At 38.7% G+C, this 25,428-nt stretch overlaps 1 protein-coding gene across 1 annotated transcript; it reads left to right on the top strand.

The window, feature by feature from the left end:
• Positions 1-11,335: 11,335 nt before the first annotated feature.
• LOC139941840 (acid-sensing ion channel 1-like) lies at positions 11,336-23,780 on the top strand. The gene is made up of 10 exons (XM_071938465.1): positions 11,336-11,424; positions 12,732-12,838; positions 14,365-14,528; positions 17,831-17,935; positions 19,020-19,128; positions 19,965-20,040; positions 20,490-20,547; positions 21,141-21,217; positions 22,145-22,220; positions 23,318-23,780. The coding sequence occupies exons 1-10, from the start codon at positions 11,336-11,338 to the stop codon at positions 23,471-23,473; spliced, it is 1,017 nt and encodes a 338-aa protein (XP_071794566.1). The 3' UTR covers positions 23,474-23,780.
• Positions 23,781-25,428: the final 1,648 nt, after the last annotated feature.

Below are 25,428 nucleotides of genomic sequence, written 5' to 3'. Positions count from 1 at the left end.
TATCGTAAGAATAATGACTGAGAACGGCTTCAGGCCAGTTGTTTGTCTCCGATATTTATTGTGTTACCCCTTTCTTAAAAACTACGTTACTTCAGAGGAAGTCGTTTCTCATAATGTTTTATACTATCAACAACTCTTTATTGCTCATTTCCAAATTAAGTTTTTATGTTGATGTTTTGAGGTATAATTACCAATAGTCATATGCCTTTAATTGTCAAGAGTATGCAATGATCATAGGCGCATGCAACTTGGTAGGCATAAAGGAAGAACGGAGCCACAGTTAAAGACAATGGCTACTATTGGTAATTGTCAAAGATCAGTCTTCTCACTTGCTGTATCTCAACATTATGCATAAAATAACGAACCTGTGAAGATTTGAGCTCAATTGGTCGTCAAAGTTGCGAGATATCAATTAAATATAAAAACACCCTTGTCCCACCAAGATGTGTGCTTTCAGATGCTTGATTTCGAGACCTCAAATTCTAAACATGAGGTCTCGAAATCAAACTCGTGGAAAATTACTTCTGTCTCGAAAACTACGTCACTTCAGAGGGAGCCGTTTCTCACAATGTTTTATATTATCAACCTCTCCCCATTACTCGTTACCAAGTAAGGTTTTATGCTGATAATTATTTTGAGTAATTACCAATAGTGTCCACTGCCTTTAAAGAGGTTGACCAACAATAATGGCTAGATACAGCTTCAAAATAGATCTCCAGCATTTGATTGTATTCTTTAAAGCCAGTGGACACTATTGGTGTACTCAAAATAATTATTATCCTAAAAACCTTAATAGGAGACTTTGAGGCGCTAGGTGGCAGCAGACTTACCAGGTAAACTTCCATTGTTTACGTAGTTCTGGGCGTGCGCACATTACCGAGAACAATGGATTTTACCTGGTAAGTCTGCTGCCACCAAGCGTCCAGAAAGTTCCCTATTGGCAGCGAGTAATGGAGAGCTGTTTGATAAACATTGGGAGAAACGGCTTCCTCTGAAGAAACGTATAGTTTTCGAGAGGGAGGTAATTTTCCACGAATTTGATTTCGAGATCTTATAATGAGATTTTAAAGCTCTCGAAATCAAGCATCTGAAAGCACACAATTTTGTGTGACAAGGGTGTTTTTTCCTTCATTATTATCTCGCATCTCACAACTTCGACGACAAATTGAGCTCAAATGTTCAGAGGTTTGTTTATTTTATGCATATCTGTTGAGATCACCAAAGTGAGAATACTGATATTTGACAAGAACCAATATTGTCCGGTGTCTTTAATCGAGAAGAAGAAAAAATGCCGCAATCGGTAGAAAATGTCAGCGCTCAACTTGGAGCGAGCTGCACACTTTAGCTTAAAACTAAATTAAAGTGGCTTTATAAAAACAAAAATTTTAGGAGTAATAGAGCGAAAACGCCCTCAGTGTAATTCCTTACACGTGAGGGCGTGCTTCTGAACATGATTCTAATGTTAATCAGGCGTCGGTGAGGTATCTCCATGGTAATTGACCCATGTTATGGTTGTAAGTGTATTTTTTTTGTCAGAGAAATATTGTATTATAAACATTTAAATTATTAAACACAAATGTATAAAAGCTAGCTTTGTACCACTTTATTGAGTGTAGGCCTTTTAGCTGCTGTGTAAATATTGCTTTGCTCAAAAGTTGCAGTTTTATGTTTCCTCTCTAATTTTATTTTAGCTGTAAAATTATAATTAACAAGATATATCTGAAATTACAAGTTTATGACACATACTTTGGTATAATAAAACACATCATTGAGTGTGAGATAGTACTCATCTTGTTAAATGGGCTTCAATAAAAGACCTTCGCAGATTTAGAAAAACACTATACGGTAAAAACAAAATGTGGGACCTGATGGCTCAATGGAGTCGCCTCGGACTTTCATGGTCTATATAGGAACTGACGCAAGAGTTTCTGATTTTGATCAAGCATTGGTAACAAATAGACGATGCAATTTGGTGTCAATAACTCAGCTGTTAATTGAATGCGGCTATACTGCATGGCGACCCCCCCCCCCCCCCCACGGCACTTCGCTGCAAAGACCAATACAGACTGTTGCTTATGTTAATACAGCTATCTTTGCATCAAGTCACCAATAGTCATACCAAAATGGCTACCGATGTTGCGCCGAAACGCGAAAAAGAAACTTCACACAAGGGGATTTTGACCTTAGTTGGGCACCGAATGGAGAAATCTGGATCCCATGGAATCCCTAATATCTCACGGGCCCAGACAACGATCCGTAAATTCTCATGGAGTTTACTTTTCATCGCTGGACTTGCCATGTTCCTGTACCAGAGCTACTTCTTGATAAACACGTATGTATATATACATCCGAGTTCTTCATTTAAATGGCGTCTTTGCTTATTGTCAAAGCATGTCGCTGTATTTAATGACAGCATAGTTTAAAGACACTGGTTGGACACTATCGCTATCAGTCTGTCTCAGAAGTATTGTTAGCATAAAACCTTACTTGGTAACGAAACTTCAGCAACGGGGAGCTGTTGATAGTATACACATGAGAGACGGCTCCCTGTGTATGAACGTAGTGCTTGAGACAGAGGTTTATTCCCAATCAAGTTCTAAGAGGCTTCAGGCCCGAAGTCTGTGAATATCTTATTAGGTATCTGAAAGCAAACATTTATCTAGTGCAACAGGGTGTTTTTTCTGTCATTGTTCTCTGGCAACTTTGAATACCGATTGTGTTAAACATTTTCCCAGATTTGTGCTGGGATACACCAAGTGAAAGTCTATCACCAAAACGTGTCCAGTGCCTTTAAGTGCTTGTTAATTTGTTAAAAGGGAATGAGGAAGGGAAAGGAAGTGAGTAATTCAAGAACGGTTGTTTATGCTACAGTAACTTTTTTGTCAGTACATTTGTTTTCTTTTTTTGTCTTTGGCAAAAGACGGGGTCCAGAGACATGTGATATGCTTATCTCCACACAAACTGACCAGGGCCCAATTTCATGGCTCTGCCTACTGTAAGCACAGAATCGGCGCTTACGGAAGCAGGGAATTCTGGGCTTACGGCAAGCCTAGTTTACGGGTAAGTGGCGAATTTTGGCTTCTGCGCGTGCGAAGAAATTTGGCGCTTGCAAGTAAGCGGGGATTTTTTATTGTTACCGCAGAATTCGGCGGTAAGCAGAGCCATGAAATTGGGCACAGAAGTTTATTGTCACCTGGACACGGTGTATTGGAAGGGACAAGTGTCAGAAGTAGACGTTATAGACGTGAGACAGCAATCACACAAGGCCACTCCCGATTATTGGCGGCTACAGCTACAGCTACAGCTACGGCTCCGTTTCCGTGTCATCATTCGATTAAGTAACTGCCTTTGCAACAGTCGTAGCCATAGCCGCTAATTCGGATGCAAAAGGGTTGTCATAACTTCCGCTATGTGTCATCACTTGAAGGGAAAGGGGGAGGGGGTCAAGTCACTTTAAGGGGAGGGGAGGGGAGGGGGCTTTGAGGTTGATGTAGAGTCAATGACATGGTTTAAAGGCACTGAACACTACTGGTAAACACTGTCATAAATGTTAAAGACAGTGGACACTGTTGGTAACTACTCAAAACAATTATTGGCATATCAAGTTAATTGTTAACGATCAACGGAGAGCTGTTGATATTATAAAACATTGTGAGAAACGGCTCCCTCTGAATAAACGTAGTATTTCAGAAAGGTAAAATTTCTCACTAAAACATTTGATTTGATTACGAGACCTCAGAATTTGATTTTTAAGGTCCCGAAATCAAGCATCTGAAAGCACACAACTTGCGCTACAAGGGCTTTTTTTTTTTACAAGTGAGAAGACTGGTCTTTGACAATTATTACCAAAAGTTGCCAGTGTCTTTAACAAAAAGTTCAAGCTTTAAGCCCCCGAGGACAATTCTGAGGGTCGAAACGTCAGCCCCTTTTGGGGCATGTATTAGGTCCTTTCGGTTGGTAAGCAGTTTGCAACACTCAGCTAAAAAAATGTCATTGAAAATGTCAAATAATATATTACTTACATAATGTGATTTTTCTTGTGAAAGGCATTTGAACTGCTTGATGTACTTTGCTGATCATTTGCTTCATGATGTCAATTTCATTTAGTCTGTCTACCCAGGCGAGGACAACTATAGCTCACAAACCATAATGAACTGTGTGTTTATAAAACCTTTTAAATGGGTCTAGTAATATCCTCCACTTAGCTTTCTCCATTCTGGCTTTATTATGATTGACGATAGAACAAACAATACCAGCCATATTCGTTCCTATTGAGTGGTAATCATCTTTGAGGAGATAATTCAAATTAGATTGCGCTTTTCCATTGTGCTTTCTATTTTGCCCACGTCTGTATTAAAAACAGCCAGAGCGGGGAATGGGTTTATTAAAACAGTCCAACCCAATTATACTTCACCATTTGCTTATTTCACTTAAAGGCAGTGGACACTATTGGTTATTACTCAAAAGAGTACCTAGCATAAAACCTTTCTTGGTGACGAGTAACGGGGAGGGGTTGATGGTGTAAAACATTGTGAGAAACGACTCCCTCTGAAGTGCCATAGTTTTCGAGAAAGGAGTACTTTTCCACGAATTTGATTTCGAGACCTCAGATTTAGAACTTGAGGTCTCGAAATCAACCGTCTAAGGGCACACAACTTTGTGTGTCAAGGTTGTTTTTTTCTTTCATTATTATCTCGCAACTTTGATGACCGATTGAGCTCAAATTTATTATTGTATACATACATATGTTGAGATACACCAACTGTGAAGGCTAGGCTTTGACAATATACCAAGAGTGTCCACTGCCTTTAAAACCATTCAGTTAGGGCCGCGGTTGTCAACGTGTTATGAAATATTTTTATAGTTCTTGGTCACATTGCATACACAGTGGTTAGTCTTTAACATCATATCCGTAGGTGGATTAAGCCACAGGTCCTAAAGGGGTGTCAATCAACATGTGTTAGTGAATTCGTTAGGCAAGGGAAGGAAAGAACTCAGTCAGCATCCTTTGTGTAAAAACAAATGTTACTTTATCAATTGTAACAAACATTGTTAAGCTACTCACAAAATAGATAACCTTTAACTAACTAACCCACCAAGGCCCAATTTCTGGAACAGTAAATAGTACCTAAACCTGTCTGCGATGCATGATTGAACAGGATACCGGTCACAAACTGTTCACCTGGCATTGTAGTTTGAGTGGTAACCTTATTCTGGTGTTAAGCAACATTGTGTATAGCTATTTTTGTTTTGCTTAAGAGTCAGTTCAGGTAAATAATTGACATAGTTGCTCACGGTCAAAAAATGATTTTTTTTTATACTTTGTGGGTGGAAGGGCCTTGGGGTGCAAGTAAACAAAATTGCATTTTCAATTCTATATATAGCCCATTGCCATGGTTACGGCTCATTTTGTTTTTTGGCCATTTTAGGCCGATTTTGGAGTCTGAAAAACTGGTTTTTAGCTCATATTTACAACTCCACCCCACCAAAATGCAACATTATTTCAAAAAACCTTTTATATCACTACAAAGTATCATTCTTGGCCTTCCTTGAGAAAAAAAATTATTGCTTTAAATATCACCCTTGTGCTATTTTTGCATCATGCATTACAAATTACAAATTTATCATCCTTGGCTTTACTTGAGACAAAATAATATTGCTATAAATTTAACCCTTGTGCTATTTTAAGAGCGTGCATTCGAGTATGTTTTTAGAACTTGCAAAATCAACATTTTTACCATATTTTTTGCCCTCAAAATTTCATTTTTTCTGGGGTCTCAGAATATTTTCCTTTCGGTTTTGATCAGGACCAAAATTTGTCTTTTTATTTCTGGTAAGAAAAACTTGGGCAATTGTATCCTGATGTAACAGAACTGTCTCAAAAATAGACCCTTTTCCCCGAAAACATAGAGAAATGCATTTTGAAATATTTGCTTCATTTTGAATTTATAACATTAAGAAGTTAGTAATAATTCCATCAATCTGGCAGCTTTTCATAAGCACTCTGTAGGCTTAGTGCATTACCAAACATTGATCAGGACTTGTTGATGACCTAAATCTTATAATTTGCCCGGCCCCGGCCCCACCCCGGCCCCGGCCCAATCATATTTCTTGACATTGCATAAAAAAAACCAAGTTTTGTGAACAGCGCCTCTTTTTTGAAAGTCAAATTTTTTAATTCCCCTTGCACATCAAGAAAGTTTGTACTGTCTTAATTTTTTATTGGTTCTCAGAATATTTCCCTTTTGGTTGTGATTGGGCTATCATTATGGTTTGCATGTCTGCTGGGGAGAAACACTTTGGTTTATTGTATCCTGTTGTGACACTTCTGCCTTAAACGCGGTAATTTTTCCAAAAACAATAAAAATGCATTTTGAAGTTATCCCTTAGTTTGAATTGATAAAAAACAAAAACGAGCATGCTTGTTAAAAAAATATGGCACTGTTTCCATGTTCTTTAAGTAACAAATAAAAAGTTTATAACCATGCTTTGCCACTGAGAGTTCTTGTTTTGTCATGACTACTTTACCTAGTTGTACAGGTATGATTCACATTGCAAGAAGAGAAGTAGTGCGATGAGCATTCTTTACTATTCTTGTCTATACATGGCCTTATAACAGTCTTCTTGGTCCCCTGCCCGCTACCAAACTAAACATTTTCATCCCTATCAGAACAAAGAGGCTCTTAAAGTGAGCAAGTACTGTGTCCAAAGTATCTAAATGGCCATTCACCTGCTTTGGCCTTCTGTAAGCAGTTTCCCCATCCTTTCAATGGTACTGTTGCAAACAATAAAAGAGTTGGTTTATTTAACGTGATAAACAATTCAGCAGGTAATGTTTGACAATGTTTTTTGTTGATCGTTCTCAGAGACATATAATAATTATGAATTAGTAAGATAGTGAATGGAAAAAACAATCAAACTAGCCTGAATAAACTTTTGTCACTGCAAATGCATCTTACTTATTTATGTTGAGCAGGTGCAAGTATTTACAACTTCTTTCAATGTTGTTTCATTAAAGGAACACGTTGCCTTGGATCGGTCGAGTTGGTCTTTGAAAAGCGTTTGTAAACGTTTATTACAAAATGCGTATGATTAGAAAGATATTTTAAAAGTAGAATATAATGATCCACACAAGTTTCACTCAAAAACATCTTTCTTACCATGCATTTTATAACAAACGGTTACAAACGCATTTCAAAGACCAACTTGACCGATCCCAGGCAACGTGTTCCTTTTAAATGATCTCTTACGCTCATCTTGCAAATCGTTAGTATCATTGTTTTTAATAAGATCTTGGCAAACTTTTCCAACACTTTTAAGCGGGCTTTTTAATTTCCCACATTTGTGTTGGACATGATTGGATGCTCCAAACCATCTGCCTCAAGCACAGAAACTACATTGATTATGATCTCTATCTCTATGAAAAGTTTTACATTTGGTAGCAGGCAGGGACCAAGGAGAGTAGGCCCTGTATTAAAGACAACTTGTAAAGAATGCTCATCGCACTCTACTTGCAATGGGAATCATACCTGTACAATAGGTAAAGTAGCCAAATCAAGAACTCTCAGTGGCAAAGCATTGGTTATGGTTTGGTTGGATACCATTATGTTTAAATAAAAACTTTGTATTCATTACTCAAAGGGCATGGAAACCGTGCCAGATTTTTAACAAGCATGCATTGTTTTTGGAAAAATTACTTTACTTTATGATCAGTCACAACAGGATACAATAAACACAGTGTTTCTACTTAGAAGACATGAAAACACCAATAACAACCGAAAGGGAACACTTTCAAAAAAAGAGGCGCTATTCACAAACGGTGTTTTATGCAATGTCAAGAAATATGATTGGGGCTGGGCCGGGCAAATTCTAAAATTAAGGTCATCAACAGCTCCTTATCATTGTTGGGTAATCCACTTAGCCTATAGAGTGCTTAGGAAAAGCTGATTGATAGAATGATTATTTTTTAATGTTAGAAATTCAATATGAAGAAAAAACAATTCAAAATGCATTTTTCTGTTTGGGGAAAAGTCTATTTTTGAGACAGTATACACTTGGATACACTTGCCCAAGTTTTTCTTACCAGAAATAAAAAGACAAATTTTGGTCCTGATCAAAACCGAAAGGAAAATATTCTGAGACCCCTGAAAAAATGAAATTTTGAGGGCAAAAAATATGGTAAAAATGTTGATTTTGCAAGTTCTAAAAACTTACTCTAATGCACGTTCTTAAAATAGCACAAGGGTTAACTTTGTAGCAATATTTTTTTTGTCTCAAGTAAAGCCAAGGATGATAATTTGTAGTGATGGAAAAGGTTTTATGAAATATTTTTGTTTTTTGGTGGGTTGGAGTTGTAAATATTAACAAAAAACAGTTTTTCAGACCCCAAAATCGGCCTAAAGTGGCCTAAACACAAATGAACTGTTACCATGGCAACGTGTTACATTATGATTTGAAATGTAAATGTTGTTTATTTGGACCCCAAGTCCTTACCATCCACAAAGTATAAGAAAAATATTCCTTTTTTTTTATCGTGGACACGTATGTCGATATTATGTGAAAAGACCATTAAAAAGGCATTTTTCACGTTTTGGGGAAAAAAGTCTAGTTTTGAGGCAGTACTGTCACAACAGGATACAATTGCCCAAGTTTTTGACATCAGATATGGAAAGACCAATGTTGGCCCTAATCACAACCGAAAGGAAAATCTTCTGAGACCCCTGGCAAGTTGACATTTTGGGGTCCAAAAATAGGGTAAAAATGTCGATTTTGCAAGTTCTAAAAACATACTGTAATGCAAGATGCAAAAATAGCACAAGGGTGATACTTAAAGCAATAATTTTTTTTTCTCAAGGAAGGCCAAGGATGATACTTTGTAGTGATATAAAAGGTTTTTTGAAATAATGTTGCATTTTGGTGGGGTGGAGTTGTAAATATGAGCTAAAAACCAGTTTTTCAAACACCCCAAAATCGGCCTAAAATGGCCAAAAAACAAAATGAGCAACGGGCTATATATAGAATTGAAAATGTGATTTTGTTTACTTGCACCCCAAGGCCCTTCCACCAACAAAGTATTAAACAAATTCATTTTTTGACCGTGAGCAACTATGTCAATTATTTACCTGAACTGACTCTTAAGCAGCTCTATGAAATTAGGCCATGGAGGTGTAAACAACACACCAATAATAAACAATGATTTTTGAAGAAAACGAAAACAAAATTTCATCTATGATCAAACTTTGCCAGCATTTGTTGACAACCAACAAAAGGGGGCCTTGCAACCAAGGAGGTCACTCTCTGCCGCCTTAAAGGGACATACCGTCTTACCGTTCCCCATTAAACAAGGCCATGTCAATAATGATCACGGAGAAGATAACACATATAGTTTGAACACTCTAATAAATTTCGCTACGAGTGGTATTTTCCTGATGTAATTACCGTTTTCTATACACAACCAATATGCAACTAAACGCAATCGAAACATATCCTTGTAATATGGTCACAAGCTATTTTAACAACATCCTTGCCATTACAGGAAGTCAGAAAAGTCTGCATTTATTTTTGTCGAAAAACGGTTGACTCTTTTCAATAAAAACCAATAAAAAGAATAAAAACCACAAATAATGCATCAAGACAGCTTCTAATAAGGACGGAACTTGTTGCAATGTTGGTATTTGAAGTTCACATCGTTCATCACCAAAGGGCTAAATTGTAAATGTTACATTAAAAGTATAATTAGAACAGACTTTGATGTGCATTTTGCTTTTATCGGAAAGTAAACGTCGCATCAATCAGTGAGACTTTTGGGACGCTTGGTGGCAGCAGACTTACCAGGTAAATTCCATTGATCTCGGTAATGTGCGCACGCTCAAAACTACGTCAACCTGGCAAGTTTGCTGCCACCTAGCGTTTCAAAGTTTCCAATTTCATCCGGTCTGGATCCCAGGTACTACAGCTGGCCGATCAACGTCAATATAGAAGTACGGTCAGTGAGGTCAATGGAGTTTCCTGCTGTGACGTGGTGTAATCTCAACCCAATCAGGAAGAGCGCCCCCCTCGTCCAAACAACGCTATGCCAAGTCATCGGGGGTCCTGCTTGCATTAAAGCAGCTAATGCCTCCAATATCACGTTGCCTCCTCACATTGATAAGTCTTACGTAAGTGATTTGCTTGCACCACTGAACTATATTTTGATGCCTGTGGAGACTACTAACTTCACTGCAAAAACTCCGGTGTAAAATTGATTCACTCGGTATCTATGTGTGACAATAATATCATTTATTGTTGACCCTTATATGTATTAAGCGATGTATCTTATGTGTACTTTCCCAAGTTTTGGAACATAATCAACAGGCAAATTACTAGTAGGGATATGAACCCACGATCTTTGCATTGTTAGGGCAACTTGACCCACGAGTCAGAAGCTATCTGTAGTCGAAATTCTCCCGCGGTGTAGAATGTGGATAACTACCACAATTCCGTTGTTGTCAGATTATGTAGATACTATTAACATAATCAATTTAACAGCCCAGTTTCTGCAGTGTTAAAATAGCATCTCCATTTGAACTACAGAATGAATTCCCGCATGTTTTCCCCATGTTTTGTTTCCACTCCAAGATAAAACAAAATAAAATCAGTGGAGCCTAGGCTCACAAAAACTCCAATCCGAAACAATGCGGACAAATTGCGGCTCATTGAAAGGCCCTTTAAAGAAACACGTTGCTTTGGATCGGACGAGTTGGTATATAAAAAGCGTTTGTAACCGTTTGTAACCATATGGTTAGAAAGATGTTTTAAAAGTAGAATATAATGATCCACACAAGTATCGATCATAATTGTACGGTTTTCCTTCTACGACGCGAACTAACCCGGTCGGCCATTTATGGAGAGTCAAAATTTTGACTCCCATAAATGGCCGACCGTGTTAGTCGACGAGGTAAAAGGCGAACCGTGCAATTTCGAGGCATGATTGTGTGGATCATTGTATTCTACTTTTAAAACGTCTGTCAACCATGCATTTTATAACAAACGGTTACAATGCGCTTTTCAAAGACATCAGAAAGTCGTTAGCAAAATATAGGCCGAAGATAATTCCCACATAGAAAGCCCTGCGTTAAATGCATTGAAGATGAGTGGTATAAGTGTGTACATGTCAAAGGGGACTGCTTCAAGCAAAGTTGAAAAGCCAACGCTGACCCGTTTTCTGCAAAACTATAAGGAGCACACTTGTTCTTTTTTTCCCCAGCCGTATCAACAATGGCACCACCCAACGGACTTCGAGGCAGACCACGCAAAGCATCAGTTGATGGAAAATGTTCTGGATACTGTCGGCGCAATGCCGTATGAAGACAGACATACCACTGGACACGAACTGGATACAATGTTGCTGTCCTGCACCTTCAATGCAAAACACTGCTCACCAGAGTACGGTCATGTTTCCTTAATGCTTTCTATTTGGATGAATCTCAAAGTCTTTTAACCCTAACCTTAAAGACAGTGGCCACTGTTGGTAATTACTCAAAATATTTATTAGCATAAAACCTCACTTGGCAATGAGTCGTGGGAAGCGGTTGATGGTATAAAACATTGTGAGAAACGGCTCCCTCTGAAGTGCCATAGTTTTCGAGAAATAAGTAATTTTCCACGAACTTGATGTCGATACCTCAAGTTTAGAATTTGAGGTCTCGAAATCAAGCATCAGAAAGCACGCAACTTCGTATGATAATGATGTTTTTTCTTTTATTATTATCTCTCAACGTCGACGACCGATTGTGCTCAAATTTTCATAGGTTTGTTATTTTATGCGTATGTTGAGATGCACTGTGAAGACTAGTCTTTGAAAATTACCAATAGTGTACACTGTCTTTAAACATAACTATAACCAAACGCTATAACCCTAATCAACCCTTACTGCAGTTAATCAACCTCAACTCTACTAACGAACCATTCTGACCTTAACCCTAACCGACTCAACTAACTAAAACAACCCTCAAAATAACAACTCAATCGAACACGGGGTAAAATCTTAAACCTCGGGCTCTTACCATGTAACTGATACAAGTTTGTTATCGATGACCTCACTTTTACGAATCATAAATGCGTAAGCTCACGAGAGGGCGTTTGCCCTCCACAATGTCAATGAACTTTTTTGTTGAAATGTTGGTGCCTATCCCGTTGGTTTTCAACCGAAAGGTATGTTGAATATAATATGCACAATTTTTGTTAGCACAAATGCACACATTGGTTTATGAACATGGATTGATTTGGTTTGTGGTATACGAAGCCCCAAAAGGAACAAGTTAAGATGCTTTATTGAAAAGGTAACACAACTCTTTTGACTTTTTTTTTTTTTAAATTGAGATATTATTTAATTCCCTTGAAGTACTGTTTTGTACCAACGAAATATGTTCAGATTTGATTGAAACCTTTTTAATATTTTTTGTTTAACAGTCCCTTTAGAGGCTCAGTAGTGGTGAAACCTCTCGAAGGTAAAATGTTAGGCCGTGTCCGAAATGGTGGCTACGGCTGCGGCTACGACCGTTGCCAGGGATGTTGCTAAGGGCGTCCTATACTTGAGTGCATGATGACGCGGCGATCCGGACGTAGCCGTGGCCGAAGCTGCCAGTTCGGATCCGGCCTTATATCCTTACAAACTGTATGTACAGTTTATAAGTGTATCTCTTCAAAGGTTTAGGGAACAACAGTTGTTTACTGCTGTGCTTCATTGACAGGAACTTTACAATGTTCTACAACTACCGCTATGGTAATTGTTTTACTTTCAACTCTGGACGAGAGAGCACACCCAAACTGAATGTCACTAAATCTGGACCAAACTATGGTAAGTTAGCTTCACTACATCATACACACCAAACACGATCTGTCCAATCATGCTGAAAAGATTTCCTTTCTCGGTACGTCCCCTCCACCAAACCTCGGCTACTAGCGGTAGAGCGCTATAGAAAGAGCCCTCTCCCTCACCTCACACGCCTTTTTAACAACTGAATTGCAATAGAATGCAGCTTTTTATGCGCCCTTTGACTGTGCCAACAATATTTTTTATCCGGGTTTTTTTTTCCGCAACTTTTAGAACAATTTATTTTATACATTGTAAATATTTGTCTTTCCATAATATTTCTTAAATAATGTGAAATAGTGTGATGTTTTCTTATTTTTTAATCGGTGTAAATTTTCCTGTAATTCGACCTCCGGTCGCCATGGAATTTGATTTTAAAATAATAAACCAATTATGAATGAAAGTTCCGTTTCCGGCTCCAGACTCCGCTTGATGTTGGCAACACCACCCACAATGTACCCACCTAAAAAATTATGTAAGAACCCAAAAGACGGCGCCAAAGCCGAGATTTTGAAAAAAAAATGTGCGCCAGTTTTGTTTCATTTATCACGGTAATGCAAAGTGTGTTATGTGGGCACAAGATCAATGATTATGCGAATACACCAATACTACCCTCCGGTGAAGTTTATGGAAATACTTAGCAACATACTGTTTTTATGGTAGAGTAGAGTAGAAAAAATGTTAATCTATAATGCAAATCTTATCCACATTCTTCACTTGACAACACCCCGTCCTACAATGTGATAATTGATTTGAAAAAACTGCAACATTTGGTATGAAATAACCAGCCCACCCTTACTGTAACTCTAAACCCAAACCTAACTCTAGCCCTAACCCTAACCCTAACCCTAACAGTGAACCCTAACCCCGACCCTAGCTGTAAATCAAACCCTAATTCAAAACCACAACCCTGACCCTAGCCCTGGCGGCCTTACACGTTCGTTTTGTACTACTGTTCCTGTGTACAGAGAAAGAGTCCTATATAGGGCTACCCTGACCCTAACCCTTGATAACCCTAACCCAAACCCTAAACATAACCCTAACCATAGAGTAAGGACAGATATGCCCTAACCATATCCTATGACAAGCCCTATCCTCAACCCTTAAAGGAACACGTTGCCTTGGATCGGTCGAGTTGGTCTTTGAAAAGCGTTTTTTATAAAATCGATATGGTTAGAAAGATGCTGTAAAAGTAGAATACAGTGTTCCACACAAACATGCCTCGAAATTGTACGGTTTTTCTTTGACCTCGTCGACTAACACAGTCGGCTATTTATGGGAGTCAAATTTTTGACTCCCATAAATGGCCGACCGGGTTAGTTCGCGACGTAAAAGTAAAACCACGCAATTTCGAGGCAAACTTGTGTGGATCATTGTATTCTACTTTTAAAACATCTTTCCAACCATATGCTTTTTATAACAAACGGTTAAAAACTCGTCCGATCCAAGGCAACGTGTTCCTTGAATTACAGTTCAAAACTTCCTCGATACTCAATGCCATTATTTTACAGGTCTGTCGATGGAGTTGTTAATTGAGCAACATCAGTACATACCGGATTTGGAGAATGGTGCTGGAGTTCGGATCAGCATCCACAACCAATCTAGCATGCCATTCCCCGAGGACAAAGGAACAAACACTTCACCAGGGCGGGAAACATTCATTGGAGTTCATAAAGTAAGTTTATTATTATATAATAATATTTATAAACCGAGCTATACGTCTCAATGCGGTTTTATTTGTTCCATAGTGTAACGGTTTTCGGCTCCCTGTCTGAGTGAGGGGGGGGGGGGTGGGGGTGGGGGGGGGGGGAGTATGCAGCACTGAGCTGCTGTGTGACGCTCCAGTGCCCTTTTCATACACGACATCAGCCTCTACCACCCACACTCCGATAACTAATAACCACAATAACTTGAATATGATGCTCTAAACAACTCGGTCAAGTTACTGTTAATAATTTAGAAAATGAGTGCTGGGAAAAAGTTTGAAGTGACTTTGTTAGCACTTCCTTGTGATGTATGGTGTGTCGAGGCCACTTCGCACGAGGCAAATATAAAAGCAGGAAATTTGAGGCAAACATGAACATTCAGCATACACAGTATTAACACAATCACTCGAGAATAAGATTCCCTTTATCCACTAGTGTCTTCAGCCAATTACAAAACAACACCAAAGTTTTACGAGAAAAGGAAGAGGGGGCTTTTGAGTTTTTTAAATCAATCGCAAAAAAATGTTGTCACAAGATGAAGCGACTATACCAACAGAGTCGAGTCTGCATACTGATAAGTTGCATAAAAAACACACGTGCGCCGAGAAATGGTGCGCCAAGAAATGACACCGAACGGGACACTGACAATGCACCAGCAAACTGATAAATAAACAACAGTGTATGATAAACGAGGGTATGGTGGCCTTGGAGGGATATCGCATATCGCAAACGTGTGCGCATACGTATGCAATGTCGTGAAACAATTCGCAAATATGTGCGCACACGTATGCAATGTCGTGAAACAATTCGCGAATATGTGCGCACACGTCTGCGAATATTATTTACGATGTCGTGAATTTTATTGCATACCATGTTGCATACCTTTGAATAAAATGTCTAATGATCTGGGGGGTTTCTTTCCAACAGTGAGATAAGCGGTAGTCATTGCAGCAGTAGTCTTTGTTGTGAGGCAAGCGAGGCGGGTGGTCTTCCTTGGCCTGGTGCCAAGTTCCTGGGTATACAATGCTCTACAGAGGGAGCCTGTTAGCTGTAGCGCCACAGTACTCCCTAGATCGGTAACAAATTATCCACAACTATGACATCATCCTAATGGTATGCAACATGGTATGCAATAAAATTCACGACATTGCAAAACAAATCGCATTCGTGTGCGCACATATTCACGATTTGGTTCACTAGATTGCATACGTGTGCGCACATATTCGCGATTTGTTTCACGACATTGCCGACGTGTGCGCACATATTCGCGAATTGTTTCACGACATTGCATACGTGTGCGCACATATTCGCGAATTGTTTCACGACATTGCATACGTGTGCGCACATATTCGTGAATTGTTTCACGACATTGCATACGTGTGCGCACATATTTGTGAACTGTTTCACGATATTGTATACGTGTGCGCATATATTCGCGATTTGTTTCACGACATTGCAAACGTGTGCGCACACGTTTGCGTTATGCGATGTCCCTTCAGGGCCACCATACGAGGGAGTCGGGAACGCGATATGCGTGTGGCATGGTGTGCATGATTGTTTGAAACCGCATTCAACCTTTATGATGGACGACTTGCGCACTAAACGATGGTCGTTTGATCGAAATAGTTATTGACAGTGGACACTACATTGGTAACTGTCAAAGACCAGTCCCCTCACTTGGTGTATCTCACTCAACATTATGTATAAAATAACAAACATGTGAAAATTTGAGCTCAATATTGGTCGTCGAAGTTGCGAGATATGAATACGAAGTTGTGTGTTTTCAGATGCTTGATTTCGGGACCTCAAATTCTAAACTTGAGGTCTTGAAATAAAATTTATGGAAAATTACTTCTTTCTCGAAAACTATGTCACTTCAGAGGGAGCCGTTTCTCAAAAGGTTTAATACTATCAACCTCTCCCCATTACTTGTCACCACGTAAGGTTTTATGCTAATCATTATTTTGAGTAATTACCAATAGTGGCCACTGCCTTTAAACCTCGATTTGAGATAACAAAGACTTTAATTATATTGGTCCATAATGACAGACGCAAGTATCAACGCTCCAGCAATTTTATTATTCATGAATAATTGGGCTCGAATAAAAGTTAATTGGCTGGGTTTATTGATAGGGAGGAAGAGCAGGCCGAGCCTTCTCTACCACCAATAATAATACATGTACCATAGCCACAAGGTTGCCTGCATCCAGACCTACTAAACGGGTACAACAAAACTCCAATATATTTACACTACAAACATGCTTCAAAGATAATGATGGTAGAAAGCTTCCCTTAAAATATTACTAACTGAGGTGTCGTAGTTTTTTTAACAATGAGTAAAACAATTTCACGCACATGATATTAGTCTCACTGAGAGTTTATGTACAATGGATTTATGTACGTACACGATGTTATTGTATGTACATGATCAGAGAAGTTGTTTGTCTTCGTATGGCGGCAATACGTCCATCCGCATTTTGTTGTTGTGTTCGTAATGTGTAACTGCACGTGTGTTAAAGGCAGTGGACACTATTGGTAAAACTCAAAATACTTATTAGTATAAAACCTTACTTGGTAACGAGTAATGGGGAGCTGTTGATAGTATAAAACATTGTGAGAAAAATCGGCTCTCTCTGAAGTAACGTAGTTTGCGAGAAAGAAGCATTTTTTACAAATTTGATTTCGAGACCTCAGATTTAGAATTTAAGGTCTCATAATCAAGCATATGAAAGCACACAACTTCGTGTGACAATGGTGTTTTTTCTTTCATTATTATCTCGCAACTTCGACCGATTGAGCTCACATTTTCACAGGTTTGTTATGTTATGCATACATTATGTTGAAATACGCCAAGTGAGGAGACTGGTCTTTGACAATAACCAATAGTGTCCAGTGTCTTTAATAATCTAATTATTAGATTTAATTGGTTTTGGTATTAGTATCCCTAATTAGTGTATCCCAACATTTAACAAGTAAATGCAAAGAATAGTTGTTATGCTTCTAAATTCCCGAGGAATGTTCCGTGCCCGAAGCATTTCGTAGGTTCACATTTAGGGGTGAAAATTAACTCTTTTTTTTTCTAAAACTATATTACTTTAAAGGGGTGGTTTCTATAATGGGTGTTGTATAATATCAACAGCTCTACAGAGTGCACTTCACCAGTACACCTTTGTTATCACTTATTTGTTGAGCATATATACCATGCCTTTAAGCTCGAGAAACAGAATACAATATTTACAGAAGTTTTTTCTTTATATTTGTTGCCTAACAGAGTTTTGTACAGAGGCTACCATCTCCTTACGGTGACTGCCAACGTGTTTTCCAGGAGAGAAACATCTTTAAAACTGAATTTAATCACATCCATTATACCCAGAAGGTAAGATTGTCTATTTATCGACTGATTGAATCCGGAAAGTATGGATTCACCCTCACATAAAATACCTAATCAAGGCTATACCTTTTAATCATAGTCGAAGATGCAATATCGTAGAGGCACTGGACACGTTTGGTGATAATGATATTGTTAATCAAAGGCACTTGGTGTATCTCAACATATGCATAACATACAAACCTGCAACATTTTAAGCTCAATGTGTCATCGAAGGTGCAAGAGAATAATGGAAAGAAAACCACTATTATTTTCCAATTATGTGTGCTTTCAGATGCTTGAAAAGGCTTCAGTCTCAAATCTCTTGCATATTCACATATTTGAGTGAGAAAAAATATGTTGAGTAATTACCAAACGTGCCCAGTGCCTTTAATGTTGAACAATAAAGCAACGCTGATTGCCTCCTTATAACAAACCTTATAGGCGTATCAAAAACTAAAAATCTCTCGCCAAAAACATACAAGCCTTTTAAATCGGTTCATTATTCCATACATGACATACTAGGGTAATCGATATCATCAATAAACGCACAGTATTTTGTGGCCACGTTGCCATGGATCCCTCTCCACACCAGATTACATCACGATGTTCGAGCAGCCATTTTGAATTACAAAACAATGCCCATGTTGATTGCATGCCCCGCAAATTGATTACAATTTTCAACCCTTTTTCAAAACCCTAACTTAAAATTGTATCAGTATGCGAATGTTAAAAAGACACGATCATACCCTTTAAAATCGATGATTAATTACTATGAATAGTAAGGGAATTTTTTTTAATTAGAAGAGTTAAGTGGTTAATCACAAGATGGAATCTGACTTGGCGAATTTTACATGATTTGAATAGTTTATAAGTTGAATGGCTTCTGACTGGCAACTCGAAAAATTCATTAGGGAAATAAGGAAACCGCCAACATAGCTAGAGAGCATAGTTGGTAATAACACCGACAGGCGAATCTGGGTGTCGCAGGTTCGAAGCTAATCGACTTCTTTCTTTTTTGTTCCAATTATCAAGACTGAGGTAATTTATTTTGGTAACTGAAGAAATAATCGTTTTCTTGGTTTCATATTAGGCTTGTTTAAAAGACTGCTACTTCAAAGAGGTTTTGGAGAAATGTCATTGTGCCGATGTGAGATATCGATACGACGATAGTTTACTGGCTTGTAACACTACGATAAATGGTGTGTATACGTTTTACTTTTAGTAGCATGCCCATGGTGTGAACTTCGACTCTTGTTTGTTATTATTTAAAGGCAGTGGAAACTATTGGTAATTACTCAAAATAATGATCATCATATAATTTTTCTTGATTACAAGTAATGGGGAGAGGTTGATAGCTCCCTCTGAAGTAACGTAGTTTTCGAGAAAGAAGTAATTTTCCACGAATTTGATGTCGAGACCTCGGGTTTAGAGGTCTCGAAATCAAGCAGCAGATAGCACACAACTTCATGTGACAAGGGTGTTTTAGGGTGTTTTTTCTTTCATTATTATCTCGCAACTTCGACGACCGATTGAGCTCAAATTTTCACAGGTTTGTTATTTTTTGCATACGTTGAGATACACTAACTGTGAAGACAAATTTTAGACAATAATTACCAATAGTGTCCACTGTCCTTAAAGGCACTGGACACTATTGGTAATTACTCAAAACAATTGTTGGAAACATAACAACTTACATGGTATAACGAGCAATGGAGAGCTGTTGATAGTGTACAACATTGCGAAAAAATGCTTCATCTGAAGTGACGTAGTTTTTGAGAAAGAAGTAATTTCTCACTAAAATATTTTAATTGAATTCGAGACCAGTCAGCTGAGGTCATTCAAGCATCTGAAAACACACAGCATGTATGACAAGGGTGTTTTTTCACAGGTTCGTAATTTTGTGCATATTGAGATACACCAAGTGATAAGACTCTGGTCTTTGACCTGCTATACGTGCCGTTAAGTAACAACACCCATAATGCATAATTAATTTTGACACCTACATTTTTGCAATGTTACAATAATTATTCAACAGGAATGTGCATCGAAAGTATTGAAACAAGTTACGCAGATGGAACTTTGAACTGCTCTTATTGTCAAATGGAGTGCAGGTTAGTTTAACACTATAACACTCGGAAACTTAAAACACAAAATGGTATCCGAGCCACCCCCCCCCCCACCCCCACCCCTTTGAAATGAATGATACATTAACAGCAGTGTTACATACCTTGATCAAGCTGCCTTCATGTTGGCCATGTTCGTCGTATCGAATAACAATAATGAATGCGAATAATAGTTTTGCAAATAGGAATTTTTTGTTCCTCCAGCCTAGGTTTGGTTAAATTTATATCAATGGGGTTAATTCAAGATGGTTGCACCATGAAGGTCATACGATAAAGGTCCATACGATAGTATAGTCCAAATTCATGGCATTTTGATTAACTGAAGTAAATAAATCAAGCGGTGTTTTGACTTTGTTTTTCGCTCTGAGCCATCTGTGCCCAATCTTGTGTTGATTTGTTTTTTTTTTGTTTTTGTTTTGATTATTTAATATTTTTAGTGAGGTGATATTTGATAAAGTTGTCAGCAGTTCTGTATGGCCCAGCCGTTTATATAAGGTACGTCAACAAGTTTCATGTCTTGCTAACAGTGTTAGTGGGTGCGACAGACTCTAACTTGGTGTTTCTGGATGAGGGTGTATTTGTGGGAAGTTGTTAAAAAGAGGTAGGGGTGGCAACCCTCCCTCGTTTCATTTATAGAGTCGCCACTGGATCACAGAGTCAGTGCATTTCTTGGACTACTATATATAGCTCCACCAAATTACTCGGACGATGGAAAAACTTTATCAACCTTAGCCAGAACCTTCCGCTATTTAGTTCTCTCAAAAATACATTCAATACATTCATTTTTTGTTTCGTTCCCGTGAAATAGTGTATAGTTTCATTCTCTCTCGGGTAGCATTTTTAGGGAACCAAATACTATTTTCGGGGACCGAAACACTATTTAGAGGAACGAAATGATATTTCAAGCGAAGCAATTATAACTTAACTTTGTCCCTTTATACGGGCTTTGCAAAAAATACATCGCTGATATTAATACTAAATTTTGTTTCATGCATGCAATATTATGTGGCCTTATTTTTGTAATGTTGAAGTTACAATATTGAGTCATTGTCAGCAAAAGCAAGTTTCGTTCCGATTTCTTTTTACAGGACACACTGACTTGGAAAATATGGGACCGAATGAATAATTCACGCAGCCTTATTGAAAAAGAAGACAAATTCGTGGAGTAAGTTTGTCAGTCTATACAGTTGGCCCGCCAAAACATTGACTGCTTTGAGTTGTGTAAATTTTTACTATGGACTCAAAGGGGCATTACAAAATTTGTAAGAAAAGCATTCGACTAAGATCACAGATTTATCGCTCAGTAAGGGTTTTTATTTAATTTTTTTTTAATCGAGATCCTAAAAAATGTGTAACTGGTTTTCACTCTTTTCTCGATCGATCTCAAACTTCTACAGGTTGGTCAGTTTTTATATTTAAACAGCTACCTGAGCGGAATGTTTTCAACAGAAATGGTATTTTTACTTGATTATAATGCACTTGTTCACCATTTTAATGTAATTTTGATATGTGTACACTTCTGAACTTTTCTTAATAGTCGATTAAAAAATCAGGCCCTCACCTAAAGGTTTTTTGAAAAACTAAAAACACTTCTGCTGATGAGAGCGGGCGTCAAAGGACAATGCCGCTGACGTCATTTGTGGGAGTTTGCTTTGTTATACATCCACGCTGCAACAAAGCGGCTTTATCTACTAATGACGTTTTGAGAGTGATTACGTAACGGGGCTTTTCGCAAATCTCATTGAAAAGCTCTGGACAAGGGCATACAAAATGATTGTTTTTTTACACAATTGAAACCTATTTATAATCATATGACTCGATTTCCTTATTCATCGAAAACATTTTAAGTGGAATTCAGCAAAGTTCACGACTTGACATTTTCGTTCATGCAGGTCTTTAAGGTGGTATATATAAAATGCTTCCTTGCCAGCAACTGTTTTATTATCAAAAACAAATTGTGTAATGCTCCTTTACATTATACTTAGCTTATTATTTAAAGCTTTCATAAACTATTGAGGGTCTCCCTACATACATTGTTTTATTCTCCCCGTTTTTGCATATTTTTTGTTTATATCGGGTGTTTTTTTTAAAGAGAAAACTTACTTCGAGTGAACGTGTACTTCGATCAACTTGAATATGAAGATATTTACCAAGACCCAGCATATGATGTGAGTATGGTTTAACCTTTCTGTATGTTGTGTTCCGTGGTAGTTATTAATTATAATAATTATTTTTCAATTTAGTGTTGTTTACCCTGGTTTGTTTTGTAAAGTTTTAACGGGCACATACTTCACAAGTCTCGGCTTTTAGGATGATGCCTCCACGTGCGAAATAGGAAATAAATGTTCTTTATGTTAATTGATTTGAGTATGTTAGTTTCGATAATATTTTGCCAATGTGGCGCCAAAACTTCAATTTGGCACTGGACGGAGAGCCATTGACATTATAAAACAATGCAAGAAATAACCCCGTCTGCACTTACGTGTTTTTTTTTAATCTGAAAAAATAAACTTGGGCATGAAGCCTTCCTCACGCATCTAAAGAAAAAACCCATTATGTTCTTACATCTTCGAAGACTAATTTAGTCCAAAATATTATACACATATTGACTGGCAACGAGGTAACTAGTATACGTCTATTCCCACGAGGGACTTTGGGTGACCAGAAGAGGACTGGTCACTCACAGGCCCGAGGGGGAATAGACGTCCACTAGTTACCGAATAATGCCAGTCAATAATGTGTTTTATAATACAGCTCGGTTTTAAATGTCAAATAAGAACAGAAAAAAGGAGTTTTGTAGTTGCTGTTCACGGTTCAAGTCAAGAGAGGGCGGTGTTACCGCGGGCACTATTTGCAAAGACTAGTGCCCGCTCTGGTACTATTCCCGGCAAAACACGCGCGCGCGTTCACTAGCCTATATTAGTTCATCCCACGTGACCGTGTTTCAGCCAACCAGAATACAGAACAAGCAAGAGGTGTGTTATAATCACAGTTATCTTATGCATATGTTGGGATTGACAATAGTTAGTGAACGAATAATCTGACTGGGATTCAAAATTGCACATGTATGGGGTAGCGTTTTGAAAGTCGTTATGGCTGCTTCCGCACTACGTTGAAGGCTTCTTGCAGCGGTATCCGAATTTACGGCTATAAACGGATACGGCAAGTTCCCATATAGCATCTCTGTGTAGCGCCCTCTGTTTACAAGTTATCACATATTTTGGCGCTTATTTCAATTTGCGTGCATGTCTATTATTCATGGCAGGTTACTTCACTGCTGGGCGATCTGGGTGGCAACGTTGGATTGTGGATCGGTGTTTCTGTGTTGACAATGTTTGAGTTCCTGGAGCTCGTTCTGGATATTGCTTATCTGGCGTACCATGGCTGCCGTATGGTCAGTGAAAAGAGTTTAGTAATCTAAGTCGTTGAGCGAGACGTTGTCTTCAGCCGACGCCATCTCGGGAAACTCTGATGGCCGCCTTCAACGCACCCCAATCAAATATAATATCGAACTGTGCGAATTTTGGTTCGTCGCTTTGCACCCTGAGGTAGACGAAAGACGCCATGGCTAATCACTACACTAACCCACGCTGGGGCATGTATAACGGGTCGCACACCTATATTCCGACACCCCTATGTTCCGACACCCCTATGTTCCGACAATTCAGCCTATGTTCCGACTCCCCTATGTTCCGACAGCCCAATATTCCGACACCCATATGTTCCGACACCCCTATGTTCCGACAACTTAACCTATGGGTGCGTTCGTTTAGCTTCCCTGGGTCGACCCCGTCGTGTGGCGTTTTTTTCTCCCAGGACGAAAGTGTACAGATAATTACCCACGTTCGTCCAGGAAAAAAAAACCGCCACACACCGGGGTCGACCCAGGGGAGCTAAACGAACGCACCCTATATTCCGACACCCCTATGTTCCGACAGCCCTATATTCCGACACCCCTATGTTCCGACACCCCTATGTTCCGACACCCCTATGTTCCGACAAGTTGTTTTCGCACATTATTACTCTTTGATCAATAACAAAAACACAACTTGTTTTACAGCCAGGTTTCCCGGCGAATTTCGGCCGGGATTAGGTTTGAACATTCATAAGATGAATTTGTACTGTAAATGATGGAATCAAATTAAGATAATCGGTGCTTTGCTATTGTTAGATGCGTGTCCGTGTTGATAACATTTCATGAGCCTTCAGTTAATACAAATTCCAACCCTCTCCTGCTGTAGTTGAAATGAACTATACAATAAATACATGACTCGAAAAAGGAAATAAACTGACAATAGCTCCCCCAACAGTAACCTTGTAATAAAACATAGTTGTTGTTGTTGTTGTTGTTGTTGTTGTTGTCAACCAGTTTTCCCTATACAAATCACAAAATTGAATGATGCGAGACTAAAATAAAAAATAAAATAAAAATCATGTTGGTATTGTGTTTTAGTTCATAACAAAAGTGTCGAAGGTTTTCTAAACTGCATTACTTTCGAGCAGAAATGTAAACATTTAAATGTGTAAAATCCAATGGAGGTCAACTCGGTTTTCCCAGGGTTCGCTTACTTGAACGGCAACAATGGGTGCGTTCGTTAAGCTTCCCTGGGTTGACTCCGGTGTGCCCCCGGTGCTTTCGAATAGTTTCGACGTCAAACCAGGGGCTGCTTATGGAGTGGGTCACTTAGAGGTGACCCGAGGTGCATCATGGTTACCACGAGAGGGCGAGTGTGATCGTTCAATCAGCTCATGTTCGGGGCTCACCCGGAGGATGAGCACCACGGGGCCGTCGCCCGAGTGAGCACCGCGGGGTCGAACCAGGGAAGCTAAGCGAACGCATACACTGTTCGTTCCAATTCGAGCTCCTTTCATCTGGTCTGGTTCCATTTATTTATTTATTTATTTATTTTAAATCTTCGGACATAATTCTTTGTTGGCAGGGGCCGTCCAGGGTAAGGCAAACGTTTTAAAAACTGTACATGTACTGATGGGAATTAACCCCCATGTATATTCATGTATGTCTGAGGCGGGTGCACACACGTTGTGTGTGAGAGCTTATGCTTCTGATCGACACTGGGTCAAAGTTTTCCATATGGCTTCAAACCAAGACAGAGTCAGCGCCGAGGTATCACATCAAATCTTCTAGATCGAGCGAGAGAGGGTATAATTATCATCAGCGGGCCAAAAATAAAACTTTCATCAATTTCAAGGTATGTTTGTATTCATATAAACGATCTCATGTTATATTGCCCTTTATTAAATTGATGTTGTTAATGTTTGTAAGGGTTCGACTCTGATACGTCCCTTCCGAAACAGCCCCACCTGAAAAAATATTTTTTTTTTTATTAGATAATTTCTGAGAAAAATGATTTTTTA

This window comes from Asterias amurensis, chromosome 9, assembly GCF_032118995.1.
Source record: "Asterias amurensis chromosome 9, ASM3211899v1".
Taxonomy (NCBI): domain Eukaryota; kingdom Metazoa; phylum Echinodermata; class Asteroidea; order Forcipulatida; family Asteriidae; genus Asterias; species Asterias amurensis.
The sequence above is the reverse complement of the archived record's forward strand: the minus strand, read 5'-3'. Positions and strand labels throughout refer to the sequence as shown.